General features: G+C 36.8%; 1 protein-coding gene across 1 annotated transcript in view; it reads right to left on the bottom strand.

The window, feature by feature from the left end:
• Window positions 1-22,604, bottom strand: part of LOC6044628 (protein O-mannosyl-transferase TMTC1) — a 181,108-nt gene that overhangs the window by 42,156 nt on the left and 116,348 nt on the right. Inside the window, exons 5-6 of the mRNA XM_038256541.1 lie at window positions 15,153-15,476; window positions 14,650-14,839 (exon numbers count right to left, since the gene is read on the bottom strand). Coding sequence (XP_038112469.1) covers window positions 14,650-14,839; window positions 15,153-15,476 — 514 coding nt within the window. The remainder of the gene's footprint in view (window positions 1-14,649; window positions 14,840-15,152; window positions 15,477-22,604) is intronic.

Below are 22,604 nucleotides of genomic sequence, written 5' to 3'. Positions count from 1 at the left end.
ACCCAAAAATGAATAGATCAACGCTCGAATTTTAAAGTTATTGCAACAATTTCACCACATTTTTTTTATACGTTTTGTAAAGTTTTCGGAGGGATCCGATAAAAATAATTTCAAATATAGGATCTTTGGTCCCGAAACCTTTAAAACAGCATTTAAGCAAAACTTGATATTACCTATTCAAATGAAAGGCTAGATTTTTGAAACTATTTACTATGTTTCCTTCAAAGCCTGACTAAATAACTTTCTATGCGTCCAAGAGAGCTAAACTCAGTTAAATTGGAGTGGACAAATATTTTTTAATGTTGGTTTTGCTAAAATTGGCGAAAATTACCATTTTTTGGATCACTTTAACACAGCTTAAGTCACCCTTATGGCCACAAAAAAAGGGTCTGATTATTCCGGCCATGGAACTACCAGACAGATTTTGGACCCGATCAGACATTTTGTTCCGAATCATGCTGTTTTAGTGATTAAAAACTCAATTTAAAACTCCTCAATAGTTAAAAATGATAAATAAAACATTAAAAAAAATATGTTTAAGGTTAAAATTTAATAAAAACAACATTTCCTGAATTCTCATAAACTCAACCACTCGCTGACTCATCAACTCACGCTTTCATTCGTTCTTGCTACTATCGCTCACTTACTCACGAAATCTCTAACTCACTAGTTAACCTGACTCGTTCACTTGCTTAATTGCTTACTCAATTTTTAAATCGCTAACTCATCCACTCAATCAATAACTCACTCTCTCACTCACTCAATCATTCACTAACTCACTCACTTCTTCACTAACTCCCTCAATCACTCCCTCACTCACTCACTCACTTACTCTCTCACTCCCTCACTAACTCTCTTATTCACTCATTCACATGCTCATTCACTAATTTACTCACTTATTCATTCACTCATTTGTTCATTCGCTCATTTGTTCATGCACTCATTTGTTCATTAACTCATTTCTGAAGTATTCTGGACTTGCGCGAATGAAGAACTCACTTGGTTAGGTTTTACACTTTATTACGACTTCTAGGTTAGAACTAGACACGACTGCACCTCCACGGTTCCTGGATGAAAGAGAACGACATGTGGACGCATGGTCCTTTTATAGACATTGACAATGTTGGTAGCACTGCTCAGACTGTCTATTTACGTAAGATGATTTACTATCCAGATTTCTACCACACTGAAAAAAATATTTTGTTTTCAGTTATGAGCAATGTAATTAAGCTTATATCTGTAAGCCCATTAGGGTGCCCAGAAAAAATGACCCCCTGCTCCACAAGCGGAAAACGGTTTTTCGGGTTATTTTAAGCATCTGTGTAAATTTTGAGTGAATTTGGATGAGATTAACCCATTAATACCCGGGCCTAAAGTTGATGAAAAAAATGTTTTTCATACAAAAATGACTTTTTTAAATCGCTAATAACTTTTCAGGATCGAGTTTTACAGCTTTGGTATGTTCTACAAAGTTGTAGAGTATTAAATTTCCAATAAGAATCTCACTTTTGAGAATATTTGGATAGCAGTAGCGCACCGTGCAGACCAAACCGTAAGAAACCCATACAAACTTCACCTCCGAGTATCAATGGGTAAATGATGACCGATTTTGCTCATATTTGGCCCAGAGTCCTAAAATAGTTCAAAGAACAATATTCAGCTTGAAAAGCGAGGTTTTGAGAAAAAGTCCCATATTCTGGGCACCCTAAAGCCCATGCATCCAATTGAAAAGCTGTCAAAGGCAAACTTATGGGAAATTGGAAGAGCTTTCCGGTAAAAATATGTTCGAGACTAAAAAATCAAGTCTGTCATATCAAATTAAAAAAAAAATATACATAAAATGCCAAAAACCACCAAAAAAGCTGTTTTTTCAACATTTTTATTTTTAAAACCGCTGTAACTTCGCAAGGATTGGACTTAGAACAATGGTCAATATGGAGACTTTTATGTAAAATTGTCTGGAAAATTGATTCCCACTATCGGTTTTTGAAGATTTTGTTGCTTAGACCACTTTAAAAAAACAAAGTTTTAGTAAATGATTTTTGTATTTTTTTTTTTTGGAGAGACATACCATCCTGCATTTTTTGTGAGTCTTTTTGTAACTATTTCCTCAAAAATTTTCAAATCGTGACTTCACCTTAAAATTTAACTCTAAAAACATAAAATTGAAAAATCCCTTAGAAGTGGCGTGTATTTTTGTTTCAGTGTATTTTTTTTAGAAAGCCCATCCAATTTCCTATAAGTTTGTCTTTGACCACTTTTTGTTACGATGCAACGGCTTCGAGATAAAAATTCCCCGAAGTTTCGGATGGACTAGAACATCCCAGGTGTTCCAAAACCACGCTAAAATGTTTTAATAACATAACTAAGCAATATACAATTGATAAATTTTGAAAATTTTCCGACAAATTACGAAATCCCAAAGATTCTTGATTTAAGTCATATTCTCAATTTAAGTCATGGATATTCTTTTTTTAAACGATTCTCGATTTAAACACCCCCATTTCGTTGTGGTAATCAAGAATATGGTGTACAGTCATTTTGCCTTCCTCACTGAGGTAAGGCTATAATCCTGCTCTAAAAATGAACATTGTATAAAAACGTCGTAGACCCACTTCATGTATACATATCGACTCAGAATCGAAAACTGAACAAATGTCTGTGTGTATGTGTGTGTGTGTATGTGTGTGTGTGTATGTGTGTGTGTGTGTATGTGTGTGTGTATGTATGTGACCAACAAACTAGCTCATGTTTCTCGGCACTGGCTGAACCGATTTGACCCGAACCTGTTGCATTCGACTTGGTTTAGGGTCCCATAGATCGAGTTTTATACAGATTGAAGTTTCGATAAGTAGTTCAAAAGTTATGTATAAAAATGTGTTTTCGAATATATCCGGATCTCACTTAAATTTATGTAAACTATGTCCGGATCCACCATCTGACCTATCTTTGGTTAGGTTATCGAAAAACCTTTCTAACGAGTCTAAAATATTGAAGATCTAGCAACCCTGTCTCGAGATATGGCCCCTTAAGTGATATTTATGTACTTTTTTATTCCGGATCTAAAAAAAAAATGAAATTTGTGTACAGCCATTGTTGGTAATGAGTGAGGAAGGCTCCAACCACATAGGTGGATTAAGTTAGTTTTTTAATTACAGAATACAAAAATATCTAAATAATTTACGCCCTTCTCAAATGTCATTTTCGAGTACAATTGGCTCCATATATACAAAAATGGCTTATATAGGCCTAGGATAACATGTCTACAAAGTTTCATTGAAATCGGAGTGGGTCGGGTACAAAAGTACCAGAAAAATTCCTGATTTGAGCTGGAATTGCTCAATATTTATTTTACACCCAGGCCTTTTACACGCAGCTGGATTACTACATTTTTAGCTGTGAACGTTACAAAGAAGACATACAGACAACCTCCTGTTCATCAAAACGATAAATACGTGACAGAGTCCTTTCTCGAGTTCCTCCAAGCCAATTTGACGAGCAACATCAAAGTCCACGTGCTAATGCACCCAAACACACAGTTTGGTCCCAAAAGTAGCCTTCGGGTCGGACCAGTGCTCCGTACCATTTGAAGGTTCCCTTAATATCTGCCGGAAATGAAATCATCTTTAATTAAAACGGACGTAATTTATTGCTGCTCGGACGCTCCCCTCTCGTTAGTCTCGTTGTTGTTTTTTTTTGCTGCTAGAAGGCCTGTCCATTTTCTTTATGATGAAAGTGCTGTGAAAAACTGAATCACTTGAATCCGTGCAAGAGAAATTCCAAGGACTTTTCCATCTCCGATTGCTTGCTTTCCCCCAAATGAAACCATTTTTTTTCGTCGTCGGACGCTCGCGCCACTGATGAAAGCTATGAAAGGTTTATTAGCTTCCGGATGTCCCGGGGGAAATTTATGAGAAAGGATGCTCGAAATTTCAAATTACAGTCCCCGGGATTTGGATTGGGGGGAGCGGGGAGGAACATGGGCTTTTTGATCCGTATCGCATGGGCAATGTTTAGCGCGCCAGCGTTAAATTAGATTGACTGCTACTTTTGCATGTTTATGTGGCTCGACAAACCGGGCGATGTGAAAAGGGATGGGGAACGACCCTCGAATTGGTTGTTAATGAGCAAAAGGATTTGCGCCTTTTTCTGTTGGGGTTGTAAATCAGATTTTTATCAAATTACTTCTTGTTTTATTGACTCATCACCTGGCTGGGGATTGCGATGAGCTCAATAAAAATTGTCTTCTTGTCTTCTTGTCTTCTTGTCTTCTTGTCTTCTTGTCTTCTTGTCTTCTTGTCTTCTTGTCTTCTTGTCTTCTTGTCTTCTTGTCTTCTTGTCTTCTTGTCTTCTTGTCTTCTTGTCTTCTTGTCTTCTTGTCTTCTTGTCTTCTTGTCTTCTTGTCTTCTTGTCTTCTTGTCTTCTTGTCTTCTTGTCTTCTTGTCTTCTTGTCTTCTTGTCTTCTTGTCTTCTTGTCTTCTTGTCTTCTTGTCTTCTTGTCTTCTTGTCTTCTTGTCTTCTTGTCTTCTTGTCTTCTTGTCTTCTTGTCTTCTTGTCTTCTTGTCTTCTTGTCTTCTTGTCTTCTTGTCTTCTTGTCTTCTTGTCTTCTTGTCTTCTTGTCTTCTTGTCTTCTTGTCTTCTTGTCTTCTTGTCTTCTTGTCTTCTTGTCTTCTTGTCTTCTTGTCTTCTTGTCTTCTTGTCTTCTTGTCTTCTTGTCTTCTTGTCTTCTTGTCTTCTTGTCTTCTTGTCTTCTTGTCTTCTTGTCTTCTTGTCTTCTTGTCTTCTTGTCTTCTTGTCTTCTTGTCTTCTTGTCTTCTTGTCTTCTTGTCTTCTTGTCTTCTTGTCTTCTTGTCTTCTTGTCTTCTTGTCTTCTTGTCTTCTTGTCTTCTTGTCTTCTTGTCTTCTTGTCTTCTTGTCTTCTTGTCTTCTTGTCTTCTTGTCTTCTTGTCTTCTTGTCTTCTTGTCTTCTTGTCTTCTTGTCTTCTTGTCTTCTTGTCTTCTTGTCTTCTTGTCTTCTTGTCTTCTTGTCTTCTTGTCTTCTTGTCTTCTTGTCTTCTTGTCTTCTTGTCTTCTTGTCTTCTTGTCTTCTTGTCTTCTTGTCTTCTTGTCTTCTTGTCTTCTTGTCTTCTTGTCTTCTTGTCTTCTTGTCTTCTTGTCTTCTTGTCTTCTTGTCTTCTTGTCTTCTTGTCTTCTTGTCTTCTTGTCTTCTTGTCTTCTTGTCTTCTTGTCTTCTTGTCTTCTTGTCTTCTTGTCTTCTTGTCTTCTTGTCTTCTTGTCTTCCTGTCTTCTTGTCTTCTTGTCTTCTTGTCTTCTTGTCTTCTTGTCTTCTTGTCTTCTTGTCTTCTTGTCTTCTTGTCTTCTTGTCTTCTTGTCTTCTTGTCTTCTTGTCTTCTTGTCTTCTTGTCTTCTTGTCTTCTTGTCTTCTTGTCTTCTTGTCTTCTTGTCTTCTTGTCTTCTTGTCTTCTTGTCTTCTTGTCTTCTTGTCTTCTTGTCTTCTTGTCTTCTTGTCTTCTTGTCTTCTTGTCTTCTTGTCTTCTTGTCTTCTTGTCTTCTTGTCTTCTTGTCTTCTTGTCTTCTTGTCTTCTTGTCTTCTTGTCTTCTTGTCTTCTTGTCTTCTTGTCTTCTTGTCTTCTTGTCTTCTTGTCTTCTTGTCTTCTTGTCTTCTTGTCTTCTTGTCTTCTTGTCTTCTTGTCTTCTTGTCTTCTTGTCTTCTTGTCTTCTTGTCTTCTTGTCTTCTTGTCTTCTTGTCTTCTTGTCTTCTTGTCTTCTTGTCTTCTTGTCTTCTTGTCTTCTTGTCTTCTTGTCTTCTTGTCTTCTTGTCTTCTTGTCTTCTTGTCTTCTTGTCTTCTTGTCTTCTTGTCTTCTTGTCTTCTTGTCTTCTTGTCTTCTTGTCTTCTTGTCTTTTTGTCTTCTTGTCTGGTTCTGATTTTTAACTTCAATTACAAACTCATCGAAAAGTCAACCGACAACCCGTCAGGTCCAGAACCAATCGACCAGGGACGATTTACTTCGAAACGGACTCTCCTCTCACGGTGAGCAGCCGCTCAGTCCCCGGGAATGCCGTGAATCTCCCTTTGCAAGAAGCGATTGACTTCTCGACGGGGACCGAAAGTGAGTAAATTGATAACTGTATTAGATAAATGACGCTTTTACGTTCGAATTCTCGGGTTTGGCGCTGCTTTCATAGGAATCCTCCACCGGAGATAAACCGTTTGCCGGGGGGAATGTTATGACCGGAGAAGGTTCGGTGAAACGGTGTACTCGAACCAAAGTTGATTGTCGGTATCGATGGGTTAGTTACGGGTCTTTCTGGTCGGACCAGAAAGGTATTCGAGGCATGTTTATCTTCCTCGAGGAATGGTTAAGGGACGGCGAGGAGAGGCGTGTACCAATATTGATTTAGGGAGCCTACGTGCGGATTTATGGTGATGAAGATTTCTTTCATGAAGTGGTGGTTGGTTCGTGGGCTTTGTCTATCGATGATGATGGAAGGAAACGATGGGCGAAAAGTTTGATCAAATTGTTTGCGGATTTGGTCTGAAAGTTAACGATGGTCTTGAAGGGTGGAGAAGCAGCAGAAATTAATTAAGAGAGCAGATGAACATTTCATGGTGGTTAACCTGCACATAAATTAAGCAGTTACTTGGTGGATTCGTTGTTTTTTTTTTTTGTGGTGTTTTTCTAATCGAAAGAAAGAGGAAAGCTTTTTTAAGTAGGGTTTTGGTGAAACAGTAGAATCATCTCAAATTATTCCAAAACTTCTTAATACAGAAAAAAATCAAATTGATTCGTCAGACTAATTTCCGATCAAAATCTCATATTTCTCGCAATTCCCAAATCACAGCTTCCTCTTTAATTATATCACAAAAACCGCAGGAAATTGCCTTCCCCACACAGCAATCAGTGCCAGCCAGCAAGCGGCCTAGTTTTCCACCAGCATCGTCATCATCGTCACCCTCATCACTTCATTAGTCAAATCAACCGCAAAAATCCAGGCCGCTCATCTTGCTCATTACTGCACAAATGGGGCCCAATTTCCCAATCACTCATTGCCTGAGCCCTCAAAGTCCTCGTCTGCGAGAGAGAGAACCAGTAAAGGCCCGCATAATCCGCAGCATCACCCTGAGCTGAACCGAATCACTAACGAACACACGGAGGACTTCGAACAAATTTGTCCTCCCCCTTGACGGTAAGGGCAGGCCTGGGGAGCTCGGAAACAGATATCCAATTCCTGATGGGAGCCACTTAGACGGTTAATCCAGGCCATCATCATTTTCTTTGCTACCATTCTGGCTGCTTTTTCTTGCGGGTGTTGGGGAGTTCTTTCCAGAGTCAGAAGAAAAGCTCGTTTGAGAAGGGTCCCTCTGACTTTAAGGTCTGGTAATGATGGCGTGACGCATAGTTTTGAACACTTTGTGGTGGATTTTGACAGAAATGGAAAGCTTACTTTCAAATCCTATAATTGATTTGAAAAGAGATAAATTCCATTCGTTTTTAAATGATCCTAAAGAATAATGCAATCTCAATTTAATTTAAATATAAAAATTTACAATAATGAATGTTTGTATTGTTAAAACTTCTTCAATCAGTGCTAATAATGATTATCAACGTTTGTTTTCAGTTTAATTCACCTCTATTTCCAGCGAAATTTAGATATTATTTAAATTTTGTATTTTGCCACCTGCTTTTTATAACCAACATAAAAGGGGGCAGACAGAACATTGAAAGATTTAAGATAAATTTACTATAAGTATAAATATGAGGAATGCGCTAACCGGCTAAAGGGGGATTCAATCATGTTTTTCTCTTAAGACATGTCTTTTTAGGTCCAATTTCGCAAATGTGACTTTAAATTCCACTAGCCATTGCAATCATACCTTATTCCTTATAACAGTGCAGATCACAACAATTAGTAGAAAATGGATTATCCGGAAAGTGATTGAGTAATGGCGCTTTGGTGTCTTGTCAGGTGTTTCAGAAAATGTATCATTCCAGGAATAATTTTGGGATTACTTTTCTCTTCATAAAAATATTAGATACACTAAATCCCCTAAATACGCTCCCCCCGATTGCGCCTCCCCCGTTTTGCGCCCCCCGAATTGCGCTCAAACCCCGAAATAACGCTCCCCCCAAATAACGCTCTAATTGGCGCAAATCGGGGGAGCGTTATTTCGGGGTTTTGGCGTAAAATGGGGTTTTCTTTTTTAATGTACTTTATTTACATATAAATGAAACATTTGTATAAGGGGTCATCCACAAAACACGGATAAGGGGCCATCCACAAATCTGAGTATCCAAGAACTCCCGGAAGTCATGCCCTAGATATCTACCTGATCATCGAGGGTCTATATGGGTCTATTAACCATCGGTATTAGGATGTAACAAAAATGACTTTTTGGCGGGCATTCAGGGGTTTGTTCCGGTGCGCATACTGAGCCCAAATCCCAAATATGAGCTTGATTTTGGGATTTAACCCGTAAAAGATTTTTTCAAAAATGTCAATTTTTGAGGCATTTTGGCCACTGAAGCGTTTACCAAAAACATCACTGGCGTGTAGGCCAGATCCTTGCGCATCTTTTGGTATATATAACATTGAAGTTTGGAGCACCCTGAAGCCCGGTACAGACCTTCAAAGTTTGGCATTTTTTCGAAAAACCGGCCCCGGCAAAAAAGATATGCGTCGCGTCTCGCGACGCCCGAGACGCCATTTGATTTTGCTGGGACCGATTTTTCGAAAAAATGCCAAACTTTGAAGGTCTGTACCGAGCTCCAGGGTGCTCCAAACTTCAATGTTATATATACCAAAAGATGCGCAAGGATCTGGCCTACACGCCAGTGATGTTTTTGGTAAACGCTTCAGTGGCCAAAATGCCTCAAAATTGACATTTTGAAAAATCTTTTTACGGGTTAAATCCCATTTAAAATTGAAGGGCGGAGCGCCAGCTCCTGTTACGTCCAATCAAGCTCATATTTGGGATTTGGGCTCAGTATGCGCACCGGAACAAACCCCTGAATGCCCGCCAAAAAGTCATTTTTGTTACACTCTAATCGGTATAGCTTCAGGTAGCTTCAGTAAACCACGATGGATACTCTGGGGTACGTTGGATTGTTATGGGTCCTCCAGGAACTCCATGGAGTTATGACCTGATGATCTACCTGATCAACGGAGGTCTATATTGGTATATTAACCATCGGTATAGCTTCAGGTAGCTTCAGTGAACCACCATGGATATTCTGGGTACGTTGGATTGTTATGGGTCCTCCAGGAACTCCCGGGAGTTATGACCTGATGATCTACCTGATCAACGAGGGTTGGTCTATATGGGTCCAACAATCCAACGAACTCCAGAGCATCCATCGTGGTGCAGTGAAGCTATCTGAAGCTATACCGATGATTTATACACCCATATAGACTCCGTTGATCAGGTAGATCATCAGGTCATAACTCCCGGGAGTTTCTGGAGGACCCATAACAATCCAACGTAGCCCAGAATATCCATGGTGGTTCACTGAAGCTACTTGAAGCTATACCGATGGTTAATATACCAATATAGACCCCCGTTGATCAGGTAGATCATCAGGTCATAACTTCATGGAGTTCCTGGAGGACCCATATCAATCCAACATGGCGAAGGGTATCCATCGTGGTTCACTGAAGCTTCCTGAAGCTATACCGATGGTTAATACATCCATATAGACCCCCGTCGATCAAGTAGATCATCAGGTCATAACTCCCGGGAGTTCCTGGAGGCCCCATAACAATCCAACGTAACGCAGAATATCCATCGTGGTTCACTGGAGCTACCGGAAGCTATACCGATGGTTAATATACCAATATAGACACCCGTTGATCAGGTAGATCATCAGGTCATAACTCCCGGGAGTTCCTTGAGGACCCATATCAATCCAACATGGCCAAGGATATCCATCGTGGTTCACTGAAGCTACCTGAAGCTATACCGATGGGTAATATACCAATATAGACCCCCGTTGATCAGGTAGATCATCAGGTCATAACTCCCGGGTATTCCTGGAGGACCCATAACAATCCAACGTAACCCAGGATATCCATCGTGATTCACTGAAGCTACCTGAAGCTATACCGATGGTTAATTCACCCATATAGACCCCCGTTGATCAGGTAGATCATCAGGTCATAACTACCGAGAGTTCCTGAAGGACCCATAACAATCCAACATGGCGAAGGGTATCCATCGTGGTTCACTGAAGCTACCTGAAGCTATACCGATGGTTAGTTCAACCATATAGACCCTCGATGATCAAGTAGATATCTAGGGCATGACTTCCGGGAGTTCTTGGATACCCAGATTTGTGGATGGTCCCTTACCCGTGTTTTGTGGACGACCCCTTATATAAATATTTCATGTATTTGTAAATAAAGTACATTAAAAAATAAAACCCCATTTTACGCCAAAACCCCGAAATAACGCTCCCCCCGTTTGCGCTCAAACCCCGAAATAACGCTCCCCCGAATTGCGCTCTCCCCCGGTGTGCGCCCCCCCCAAAAAGAGCGCACATGGGGGATTTAGTGTATGGCAATCCAAGCAACTTTGCCGAAGATACCGAAATTATATCTCACAATCTACGTCTTTTACGCCTGTTTTTTTTTTCAAGAGCATCAGAGCAAACGCTCAAAAATCACTTTTGTTGAACGTAGTAATGACAAGCTTAAGTTTCTGAAAAGTGAATTTCCGATCACTTCACGAGACTACGAATACAACATATTTCGTATTCGAAAAAATATATTGATTTTGATCAAAAATCACAGCCATGATGCAATTTTTAAACTAAAATATCTCGAGGTAAGTCAAATATAGAGCAATTCTAGCTCAAATCAGGAATTATTCTTCTACTTTTGTACCCGACCCTCTCCGATTTCAATTAAACTTTTTAGATATGTTATCTATATTTTTTCAGTGTGGTAGAAACCTGGATAGTAAATAAGGTTACGTAATTATTAAAACGAGTCAAATTTAAAACTTGTCAAAGGCAAACTTACATATGACAGGATTGTTTTTTGCATGAAAATTGTCCACGACGGGGGGGGGGGGGGGGGGGGTTTGAAATAACCCAAAAAGTATCCACGTTTATGGATGGTCCCTTTAAGAGCAATTCCATGTCAAATAGGGAATCGGTTGTACCCAACCCTCTACGATTTCAATGAAACTTGTAGACATGTGATCCTACGCTTATATACACAGCAAAATATCCGATGGTAAAATCGCATGCAAAAGCATGCACATCACCTTCGTCAAAATAAACATTTAATATTACACACTGTATGTACAATATTTGCAAACACAAAAAAAAGTTGCAACCGACGGGATTCAAACCCAGCACCAACAGTAAGGACTGGCGCCTTAGCCCACTCGGCCATCAGACTGATGTAAAGATGAAAGGATAAACGCACATATGGGCTTGACATTTCGGTCAAGTAGGTTTCCCATACTGATGGGCTACATATTTCAGGGTGTAAAATTACATAAAATTGCATAAAATAATGCAATATTTATTTTACACTCAGGCCTTTTAAACGCAGCTGGATTACTACATTTTTAGCTGTGTAAGCCATTTTTGTGTATATGGAGCCAGTTACACTCGATAATGACATTTGAGAAGGGCGTTAGTGTTTTAAATATTTTTGTATTTCGTAATTTAAATATTGCTGTATCTCGAAGCCGTTGCATCGGTTTTCCGAAAAAAATACACTGGAAGAAAAAAACACTCCAATATTATGAGTTTTTTTGATTTTTATGTTTAAAAGTCAAATTTGAAAGTGAGCCCATGATTTTTTTTTTTCGTTAAATTTTTTTGTGAAAATAGTGAAAAACTCACGAAAAATGAAAGATGGAGCAACTCACTTTAAAAAAATACAAAAATCATTTACTGAAACTGTTTTTTTCAAAAGTGCTCTAAACTTTAAAATTTTTCAAAAACCGAACGCAAGAGTCGATTCTCCAGACAATTTTACATAAAAGTCTCCATATTGACCATTGTCCTAAGTCCAATCCTTGTGAATTTTTAGCGGTTTTAAAAATAAAAATGTTGAAAAATATTTTCGAGAGTTAAAAATCAAGTCTGTCATATAGAAATTGCCAAAAACCATCAAAAAACCTATTTTTTTCAACATTTTTATTTTTAAAACCGCTGTAACTTTACAAGGATTGGACAAAGGACAATGGTCAATATGGAGACTTCTATGTAAAATTGTCTGGAGAATAGACTCTCGTGTTCGGTTTTTGAAACTTTTGAAGTTTAGAGCACTTTTGAAAAAAACAGTTTCAGTAAATGATTTTTGTATTTTTTTTTAGGTGAGTTGCTCCATCCTGCATTTTTCGTGAGTCTTTTTTGAACATCTTAAGCTATTTTCACAAAAAAATAAACGAAAATAAAAACGTGGGCTCACCTTCAAATTTGACTTTTAAACTTGAAAATTAAAAAAACTCATAAAATTGGAGTGTTTTTTTCTTCCAGTGTATTTTTTCAGAAAGTCCGTCTAATTTCCTACAAGTTTGTCTTTGACCACTTTTTGATACGATGCAACGGCTTCGAGATACAGCAATATTTTAATTACGAAATACAAAAATATATAAAACAGTTACGCCATTCTAAAATGTCATTATCGAGTGTAACTGGCTGCATATACACAAAAATAGCTTATATAAGCGTAGGATAACATGTCTACAAAGTTTCATTGAAATCGGAGAGGGTCGAGAAAATAGTACCAAAAAAAATCCTGTTTTGGGCTGGAATTGCTCTTAACAACTTTCTAGAAGAGAGAAAAAATCCTAAAAATGCTATTGAAAGTTAAATTTTCTGAAACACTCTGATCTTTAACCACCCTGATTTTCAACAGAGCCAAACGTTGTTACTTCGCGTTTGCATCAACTCTTTGGAAGACACCAAAGCTTTAAAAATGTACGATTTTTCGAAAAGTAAATTTCCAATTAATTCAATGATTTGGTCTACTTGGATGCATCATTAAAAAATGGCAACATTTAAATTAATTTATTGACATATTTTTGAATGAATTTGTCGTCTTTTTTGATCGGTGATCTCAAAATTCTAAAATCTGATGACGCCATTAAAATCAGCGTCCAATTTTCTTATAAAATAGCTTTCAAGTTTTACTTTATCATTTTTCTGTTTCCAAGATTTCCAAGATCCATTTGAAAAAAGAGGTTTTTTGAAAAAAAATACGAAAATCGCAAAACTTTTGAGGTGATGCCAAAAAAGAAGGGTTGATCAGATTTTGCTCAAGTTCGGGATTCTTGCATGTTACAGTAATAGGGGGAGAGGTGGTAATATGCACCCCTGGGGCAAAATGCACCCCCTGCTTTTCTCGGTATTGGGAAGATTTTTCCGGGAAAAAATCATAGAAATTGGAAGCTTATCATTGAAAAACCAAGCTGGAAAAAATTGAGCATCTTAGTATAAAAACAGCTTAAGTTATTTGTAAAACATTAAAATATTGTGTTTTTACCTAATTTTCATTGAACTTTCAATATGATTTTTGGACAATATTAAAAGCATTTTTTGAAATTTTAAGTGTTGATTTATATAGCTTTTGCCAAAATCTTCATTATTCTATAGACAGACGAGTCCAAAAACATAAAAAATGTATTTTTAATTAAATTTTCTCCAAAAGCGTGGTCGGGGCAAAATGCACCGCTTTGATGCTCCTTTGTAAAAACAGCGGTGTCATCTAGTTGTGACTTGTGGAAACTGCTTTAACCCGGTGCATTTTGCCCCAATGTTGTGGCACGTATTGCCCCGCATCGTTCTTTGAAATTTATTAAAAATGTTTGTAGAAATTTTGATATTTTCGAACAATTTTGAGATTTTTAAAGATTTATTTAACATAGATGACAAAGAATAATAGTTGTTTTAGAACATCGAACAAAATTCTTCCACAGTAATGCTGTTATGGTTGAGAAATCACATATTACCTCCTACCCCTTCTTATGAAAACAATAAGAAAAATGTTAAAAATGAGTACAAGAAAAATAAAATTTGATTAGGATGTTGATTAAAATAGCTGATTAGATGTGCTAAAAAAAACCTTTAACATTGAACAAAATAAAATTCATAGTCCACCAGAAAAGAAAATATTACAAAAAAATGTTGCAGCATACCCCGAATTTTAAAGACTTTTTTTATGAATAAAAAAATCGAATAATGTTCAAATGTTGATACTTTTTCACTTTGCAAATCTGCCCAATTCACTGGAAAATTGTACTTCAGTTGAATAACTGGCCATTTCAATCAATTTCCCTGCTACAAAGAAGTGATTGCCATTTTGGCTGCCACTATATTTTACCATCGATGAAAACCAACAATCAATACCGTTTGATGAAGCTACCAAGCTTTTGCGCAGCAAAAAAAAGAACATCACTTCATACAAAATACAGCGCAAAAAGCCCCACATCAAACGGAAAACCTCGTTGATTGATTCGATTCCAGTGGGAGAGAGAGGCAGAGTGAGGGTGGGACTATCTCAATGACCACCAATCGTTGAGGTTTTTCCCGGGAAAACCACCCCCAAAAAGCTTCCAACTAGTAGCAGCATCGTCGGCATCAGACCAGAACCAGGCAGTGTTGCCAGTTAATAATTGATATTTCAATTACCTCGCAGTCCAGCAGGCCCCGGTACACGAACAGCAGTGCGGCAAAAAACGCAATAAACGTGAGCAAATTCCGGGGATCGCTTATTGATGTGACTAATGGGATCGATCCCATCTGCCAGTCGTGGCTGAGCGTCGCCGGGCACAGCAGCAGCCACCAATTGAACGCGGCCAGGTAGCAGAACGTCAGCAATCTAAACGATGTGGGTGGGAGGGGGAGAGTAGAAAAGCAAATTTGACTTTAGTTATTGGATGAACGATAGGCTTCCTGGCGAGAAGGTCAGGAGATCTCAACCTTTTGAATTTTTGGAATACAACTAACGCTTTTAAACAAATTTTAAAGTAAATTTAAACTTATCTAAAACTAATTATAAATCATCAGAATTTCACAAAATCTGGGTTGAGAACCACTGCCTTCAAAACCAATTTAACCCAACCCTTTCCTTCGAACTGGCCCAGCATTCCCGACTGTCGGATCAAAGCCAAATAGGACACAGCAAGACCTACCTGACGTACAGGCTCGGGTGGAACGCCGTCGGGTTATCCTGCTGGGAAAACCGCGGCAACGAGCCCTGCAGCAGTGCGAGCCGGACGGCCAGCAGGACGCCCATCGAGAGCAGCACCCGGGACACCCGGCGGCCAAACTGGTGCGTCTCTTCGCTCCACCTTACGTCCAGGATGGTCTTCTTGAGCGAGGCCCAGTTTCGGTACACGTCGTAGGCCACGTTCAGCAGGAACACCGTGATGCCCGTCTCCTTGGCCAGCATGCTCAGCCCGCCGAGGACGATGCTCAGCCAGACGGAGTTGCTGTCCGGCTGGTCGTCACCGTGGCTAGATGGGAAGAGAAGAGAATGAATCTTCAATCAGGGTGCGTTTAACGGTGAATTGGGTGCATTCAAAATGTTCGCCGAAATGGATTCATTTATCAGTTTTCATTGGCGGCTGGAGGCTTTAGAATGGACCGTTTTATACCATCATTGGTATTTGTTTTTTAGTTATTCCAAAAATAAAAAAAACATTCAACTATGTTTCAGAAAACTCAACTATTTCTATTTTTTTACTTTCAAAATTGGACCATTAGTTGCAGAGAGTTTGGCATTTTGGCGAAGAATGGCCACTTTAGAAAATCAAAAGACTTAAGAGCGAGTTTTTCACCAATGTGTAACAGGTCGTATCAAGGTGCTCCGATTTGAATGAAACTTTCAGCGTTCGTTTGTCTATACATGAGATGAACTCATGCCAAATATGAGCCCTCTACGACAAAGGTAAGTGGGGTAAAACGGGCTTTGAAGTTTGAGGTCGAAAAAACATAAAAAATCTTAAAATTGCTCGCATATCCGTAAAACTTCATCAATTCCAACTCTCTTAGATGCATTCGAAAGGTCTTTTAATGCACTTCAAAATGTGCTATAGACATCCAGGATTGATATAACTTTTTCTCATAGCTTTTGCAAATTACTGGTAAAAATGGATATTTTCAAAACCTTAATATCTTTTTGCAACCGCCTCCAACACCCATACTCCCATAGGTCAAAAGATAAGTGATTTCATGGACTATAAGCCTACGGTATTAACTTTTTGGCCAATCGCAGTTTTTCTTATAGTTTTTCGACTTTTCTAGAACAAACATTTTACAACGCTAGTTTTTTGACTCGTTGGCCGCCAAAGCGGCACTGTTTGGTCCCAATTTTGTCGGAATCCTCGGACAATTTCACGTAAGTAAGAAGTATTGGAGTTGTAAATTTTATTGGAAAAAATGCCATTTAGCATTTGACGCATTGATCAAAGGGTAAATAAGATCTATTTTTTTTTTCAAAAATGTTTGATTGAATTATTTTTTTAATCAAAATTACAACTCCAATACTTCTTACTTACATGAATTTGTCCGAGGATTCCGAATATGACAAAATTGAGACCAAACAGTGCCGCTATGGCGGCCAACGAGTCAAAAAACTAGCGTTGTAAAATGTTTGTTTTAGAAAAGTCGAAAAACTATAAGAAAAACTGCGATTGGCCAAAAAGTTAATACCGTAGGCTTATAGTGCATGAAATCACCTATCTTTTGACCTATGCGAGTATGGGTGTTGGAGGCGGTTGCAAAAAGATATTAAGGTTTTGAAAAAATCAATTTTTAACAGTAATTTGCAAAAGCTATGAGAAAAAGTTAAACCAATCCTGGATGTCTATGGCACATTTTGAAGGTCTTCAAAAGACCTAAATGCATCTAAGAGAATTGGACCTGATGAAGTTTTAAGGAAATGCGAGCAATTTTAAGATTTTTTATGTTTTTTCGACCTCAAACATCAAGGCCCGTTTAAACCCCACTTCCCTTTGTCGTAGAGGGCTCATATATGGCATGAGTTCATCTCATGTATAGACAAACAAACGCTGAAAGTTTCATCCAAATCGGAGCACCTCGATACGACCTCTAGAACAAACCGAGCAATATGTACAAATACTGCCTCTTAATCTAAATTGAAAAAATCTTTCCGAACATGACCTATTATCGGTTTTCCATTTTAAGCAATTAATATGTTTTTTTTTACTTTTTTCCTTTGTTACTAAAGAAAGGTATAGGTTTTGGTTTAGGTTTTGGTTTTGGTTTTGGGTTTATGTTTATGTTTATGTTTATGTTTATGTTTATGTTTATGTTTATGTTTATGTTTATGTTTATGTTTATGTTTATGTTTATGTTTATGTTTATGTTTATGTTTATGTTTATGTTTATGTTTATGTTTATGTTTATGTTTATGTTTATGTTTATGTTTATGTTTATGTTTATGTTTATGTTTATGTTTATGTTTATGTTTATGTTTATGTTTATGTTTATGTTTATGTTTATGTTTATGTTTATGTTTATGTTTATGTTTATGTTTATGTTTATGTTTATGTTTATGTTTATGTTTATGTTTATGTTTATGTTTATGTTTATGTTTATGTTTATGTTTATGTTTATGTTTATGTTTATGTTTATGTTTATGTTTATGTTTATGTTTATGTTTATGTTTATGTTTATGTTTATGTTTATGTTTATGTTTATGTTTATGTTTATGTTTATGTTTATGTTTATGTTTATGTTTATGTTTATGTTTATGTTTATGTTTATGTTTATGTTTATGTTTATGTTTATGTTTATGTTTATGTTTATGTTTATGTTTATGTTTATGTTTATGTTTATGTTTATGTTTATGTTTATGTTTATGTTTATGTTTATGTTTATGTTTATGTTTATGTTTATGTTTATGTTTATGTTTATGTTTATGTTTATGTTTATGTTTATGTTTATGTTTATGTTTATGTTTATGTTTATGTTTATGTTTATGTTTATGTTTATGTTTATGTTTATGTTTATGTTTATGTTTATGTTTATGTTTATGTTTATGTTTATGTTTATGTTTATGTTTATGTTTATGTTTATGTTTATGTTTATGTTTATGTTTATGTTTATGTTTATGTTTATGTTTATGTTTATGTTTATGTTTATGTTTATGTTTATGTTTATGTTTATGTTTATGTTTATGTTTATGTTTATGTTTATGTTTATGTTTATGTTTATGTTTATGTTTATGTTTATGTTTATGTTTATGTTTATGTTTATGTTTATGTTTATGTTTATGTTTATGTTTATGTTTATGTTTATGTTTATGTTTATGTTTATGTTTATGTTTATGTTTATGTTTATGTTTATGTTTATGTTTATGTTTATGTTTATGTTTATGTTTATGTTTATGTTTATGTTTATGTTTATGTTTATGTTTATGTTTATGTTTATGTTTATGTTTATGTTTATGTTTATGTTTATGTTTATGTTTATGTTTATGTTTATGTTTATGTTTACGTTTTTGTTGCAAAGTTTGCTTGATCTTTAAAAATTATTTCCGTTTTTGTTGTTCTAATGGTCATCACACAATCTATCTACGTAATCACATGACCTTCAGAAAAGTCAGGGCATTTTTCAATGGTTTCACCTCCCAATTTTTACAGCCTCGACAACTTAAAACACTGTGACGCCAGAGCTTGGAATGCACAAAATGTTCTTCCCAGGAAATTGAAATAAAAAAGTAAGAACAAGCAACTAATGTAACAAGCCAAACTGTGGGTTTGTATTTCGTTATTTTTCTTCTTCTTCTGACGTAGAGTAAGCAAGTCTACTCTCGACCTTTGTTTTAATTTGCTGTAGATAAATATTTGAAACTAGTAGAGCTGAACTCTCTCTATCCATCACCTCTGTACAAGCTACCAAAGTAAACCCCTTCAAGATTTTTACCCAGCTTCTTCGTCCTTACAACTTCAACGCACCGGTTGCGGATTACAAGTGCACTGGGTTGGGTTTGTAAGCTTATTTCTTGCCATTCCCTGATTACACACCAAGCTATACAACAATGTTTTGATTGTGCTGCCAGATAGCAACTGTACTTCTTGCTGGATGCTGTCCCGAGTCTACTGGCAAGTCTGGGAAATCTTTTGGGGTGGGAAACACTATTCAGGAAATGGATGCCGTGAGTAGTTCTTCAAATTTATGTGTAGGAGGAAAAAACAGAAAATTCGTTTTCGTCTTTGAGGGTAGAAAAACAATACATTTGTAGCAGTGTGGGTGAGTTTTTCAGTTGTGATGTCGTCTGGAAAAGTCTCCGGGAAGAAGTAATTACCCAAGTTGTAAGTAAAAGGACCTAAATTGGTTTCCTTAGATTTTTTTTTCTTCCAAAGTTTGTCACCGAACAATGGATGGTTGGAATAGGAGCGAGCTTTTTCTCAAGTTTCCTGACTAACGATATTGATTAGTGTTAGTTTCGTTGAGGCATAGGACAGAACAGTGAGCTGTAAACAGTAGTTTTTCTTTTCGAGAAAGAACTTAACTCTACTAGACGAAATATCAGACAATCAGCACCCAAAAAGCGTTTTTTTCCTTTTCATAAATCAGAGTCGATTACCACGAAAATTTGTACTGAGGAGTAATTTGAATTCTTGATGAATAAAATTTCGAAATTAATGAAGTTTGTTGAAATTGAGTTTTTTTTTGAATTAGATCGAAAACCGATCGATAACGGCTCGAAAAAACTCTCCCGATCTTTCGAAAACTTATCCATTTTTGTACGGTGCTTGAAAAGTTCAACTCAAAAAGCCAACCTACAACTCAAACTAGAGTTGTCCACTCTAACTACACCAATTCCATCTCCAAATCCCGTCTGGTTATGTTCTTTTAGTTGCTCAAACTAATCCCGGGCAACTACTTGCACTTACACAGGACAGCACCAACCGCGTGTCGTCTTGAGTTACAACTTCGTCTAGCAAAAAAAGAAGAAGGACCAAACCGATCCCATTTAACTTTAAGACGATTTAAAAGCTTTCCGTTTGTGTTCTCCACCACCCACAACCTTCAACCCAAGCAAACGACTTACCCTCCCACACAGCTCAGGACGCCGGTAGAGTTGTTCATTTTAATTAAAATACTTCCTCTCTGCGCAGCGGGTTTGTCCTCGTCGAAGACGCAGACCCTGCTGCAACTAAGGGGTGACCTCTCGCCAAGTGATCCCTGAAAGTGTTGAGTTCGGGGGGTTTTTACGGAGGGGGCTTGAGGTGGAAAGCGGAAGAATACCGGAAACATTGCTAGTCGTCATCATCGTTCTTGCTTTTTTGTGTGTGTCGAAAAAGATTCATTTTCGGTTTTATTCTTTCACCATTCGCTCTTGTTTCAAGGAAAATGGGGGGTTTTCCCAGTTCGGAGTCCGAGAAAATGAAAGAAAGTGCATCAAATCTAGCAAATGGACCTCTTCGAGGGGAAAGTGCATTCATTAGTCCTTCTCAGCTCCGGGAAAGTGTGCATTGTGGTAGGTAGAAGGACTCGGCATCGCCAATTTGAATAATTCATTTATTTTGAAATGCTCTTCATCAACGGAACGATGCCATTCTTCTTCTGCGCTGAGAACTGGTCTGGTTTTCGCCATCTCAGGGCAGTTTTCTAATGCTCTGAAGAGCAAACGCTATTGTAAACCAATGGCAACTTTCTTGCCATTTGCGCACAATTTGTGATTATGTTTGGGGAATGCAGAAATAACTGCATTCTGGAACCGTCAGGAATGGGAAACTTTCCGGGAACGCTTCGAATGAGTGCAATCATCAAAGATCAACTTAATTGGGGCAACGATTAGCAAGAATGGCAATCGTTGTTGAAACGATGCAATCAAAAGCTATTTTGGGAGTTATTCGGGTGATTTGTCATTCCAATTTGATGGCATCTTGGATAAGATAGAACTTCAAATCAAATCAACTTCAAAATTTTACGACCGTTTCATATTTCAACATTGCATTTAGTTGCTGAGACATCTGCCTACATTAGAAAAAGGTGGGTTGTTTGGATGAAACTTAAAAAACATCAATTTTCCTGTTTTAAAATCTTTACAACTAAATGTTGTATCAACAAAGTTCAATTTTCTCAGCTTTTCAAAGGTGGGCAAACATGAGCACTAATTAGAAAAAAATAATAAGGGCGTTGCAAATATTTTTCAAAGTTTATGTCGCCCCCCCCCCCCCCCTCCTTCAAAATTGGTCAAGGGGCAAAACAATATTTTTCCAAAAAAATCAAAATTTCTATGAAAATAGAAGTCTAATCAACAAAAAACAATCTCAAATGCATTTTTCTGCATTGATAATCATATTTAGCATGTTTGGGCTTGTTTAAAACGGTTTTGAATTTTTATGAAATTCCAATGGACAGTACCGCAACTTTTTTATTTTTCGCAAAAAAATAAAATTTTCGTCAATACTTAGATATTTATATACTTTTTAATTTTTTGCCCCCCCCCCCCCCTCCTTCGACTATGGTCAGAGTCGAGGGACATAAACTTCAAAAAATATTTGCAACGGCCTAACTGCGACTATTTTCAAAAAAGTTATCTGAAAATGGCGGTAACTTGAAAACGGTGCACTTTTTCTAAGTTTTACAAAATACTATATGATTGCCAATTTGATTTTACATCGAAAAATTAAAATGAAAAAATTTTAAGACCAATATTTATTTTGATTTTTAAAATCAGTATTGATTCAAAAATTCTTAACTAGGTCAAAGATGTTTTGCCCATAATTAAAAAAAAAGTTGGCATTTGATGTCCCCTAAAACATATCAGAAAATGAAAAATATTAAAAATATTGTTTTTTTGCAAATCAAGTTTTATTGACAAAAAGTGAAATTAAAAATCACCCAAATAAATTTTACCGTCCATATTTTTTTTAGTGTATTCCTCATCCATACCTACAATTTTGCCCAAGACACCAAATCGATCAAAAATTCCTTCAAAAGATACGGGTTTTTGAGTTTTCATAAATCATTTTTGTATGGACAGCTGCCAAATTTGTATGGAAAATTATATGGACAAACTAATGATGCAAAATGGCTTCAAAGGGCGTTCCGAAAGCACAAAAAAAAAAACTAGAAAAATTGATAACATAAATTTGAAAAATATTTGCAACGATATAATTGTGCATCAAAAAGTAAAGTAAGATAGGTTTCAAAAAAAAAACGGTACTTAATCCACCTGCATTAAAAACGACGGTGCCTTCCTCACATTCATGTTGTATTTTAGGTTGTATTTACAAATTAATTTAAGAGTTTTTTTTTATTTTTTTTATTTTTTTTTTTCATTTTAATTTTTTATAATTATTGATTTTACCAGAACAGCAAATTTTCAATTCTTTTTTTACCAACTCTCCAAAATAAAGGAGAAAAGGGGGGGCTTGTGATTGAATTTCAAAGTGCTGATATGCCAACATTAGTTGCACGATGGAATTGCATGCTGTCCCCCTAGTCTTAGTAAACAATGTCTCATGAGTTGTATATTTCAGTAAAAAGTTCGTGTAAATCTTTGTCGAGACAAAATGATGAATTCAGCAACATAATTAATACAGACCTTTTCCAGAAGAGACGCAGACACTGGCAATGTGGCAACCGGGCAATACGCATGC

Source organism: Culex quinquefasciatus, chromosome 2, assembly GCF_015732765.1.
Source record: "Culex quinquefasciatus strain JHB chromosome 2, VPISU_Cqui_1.0_pri_paternal, whole genome shotgun sequence".
Classification (NCBI taxonomy): Eukaryota; Metazoa; Arthropoda; class Insecta; order Diptera; family Culicidae; genus Culex; species Culex quinquefasciatus.
Note: the sequence above shows the minus strand (reverse complement) of the source record. Positions and strands in the feature narration are given on the sequence as shown.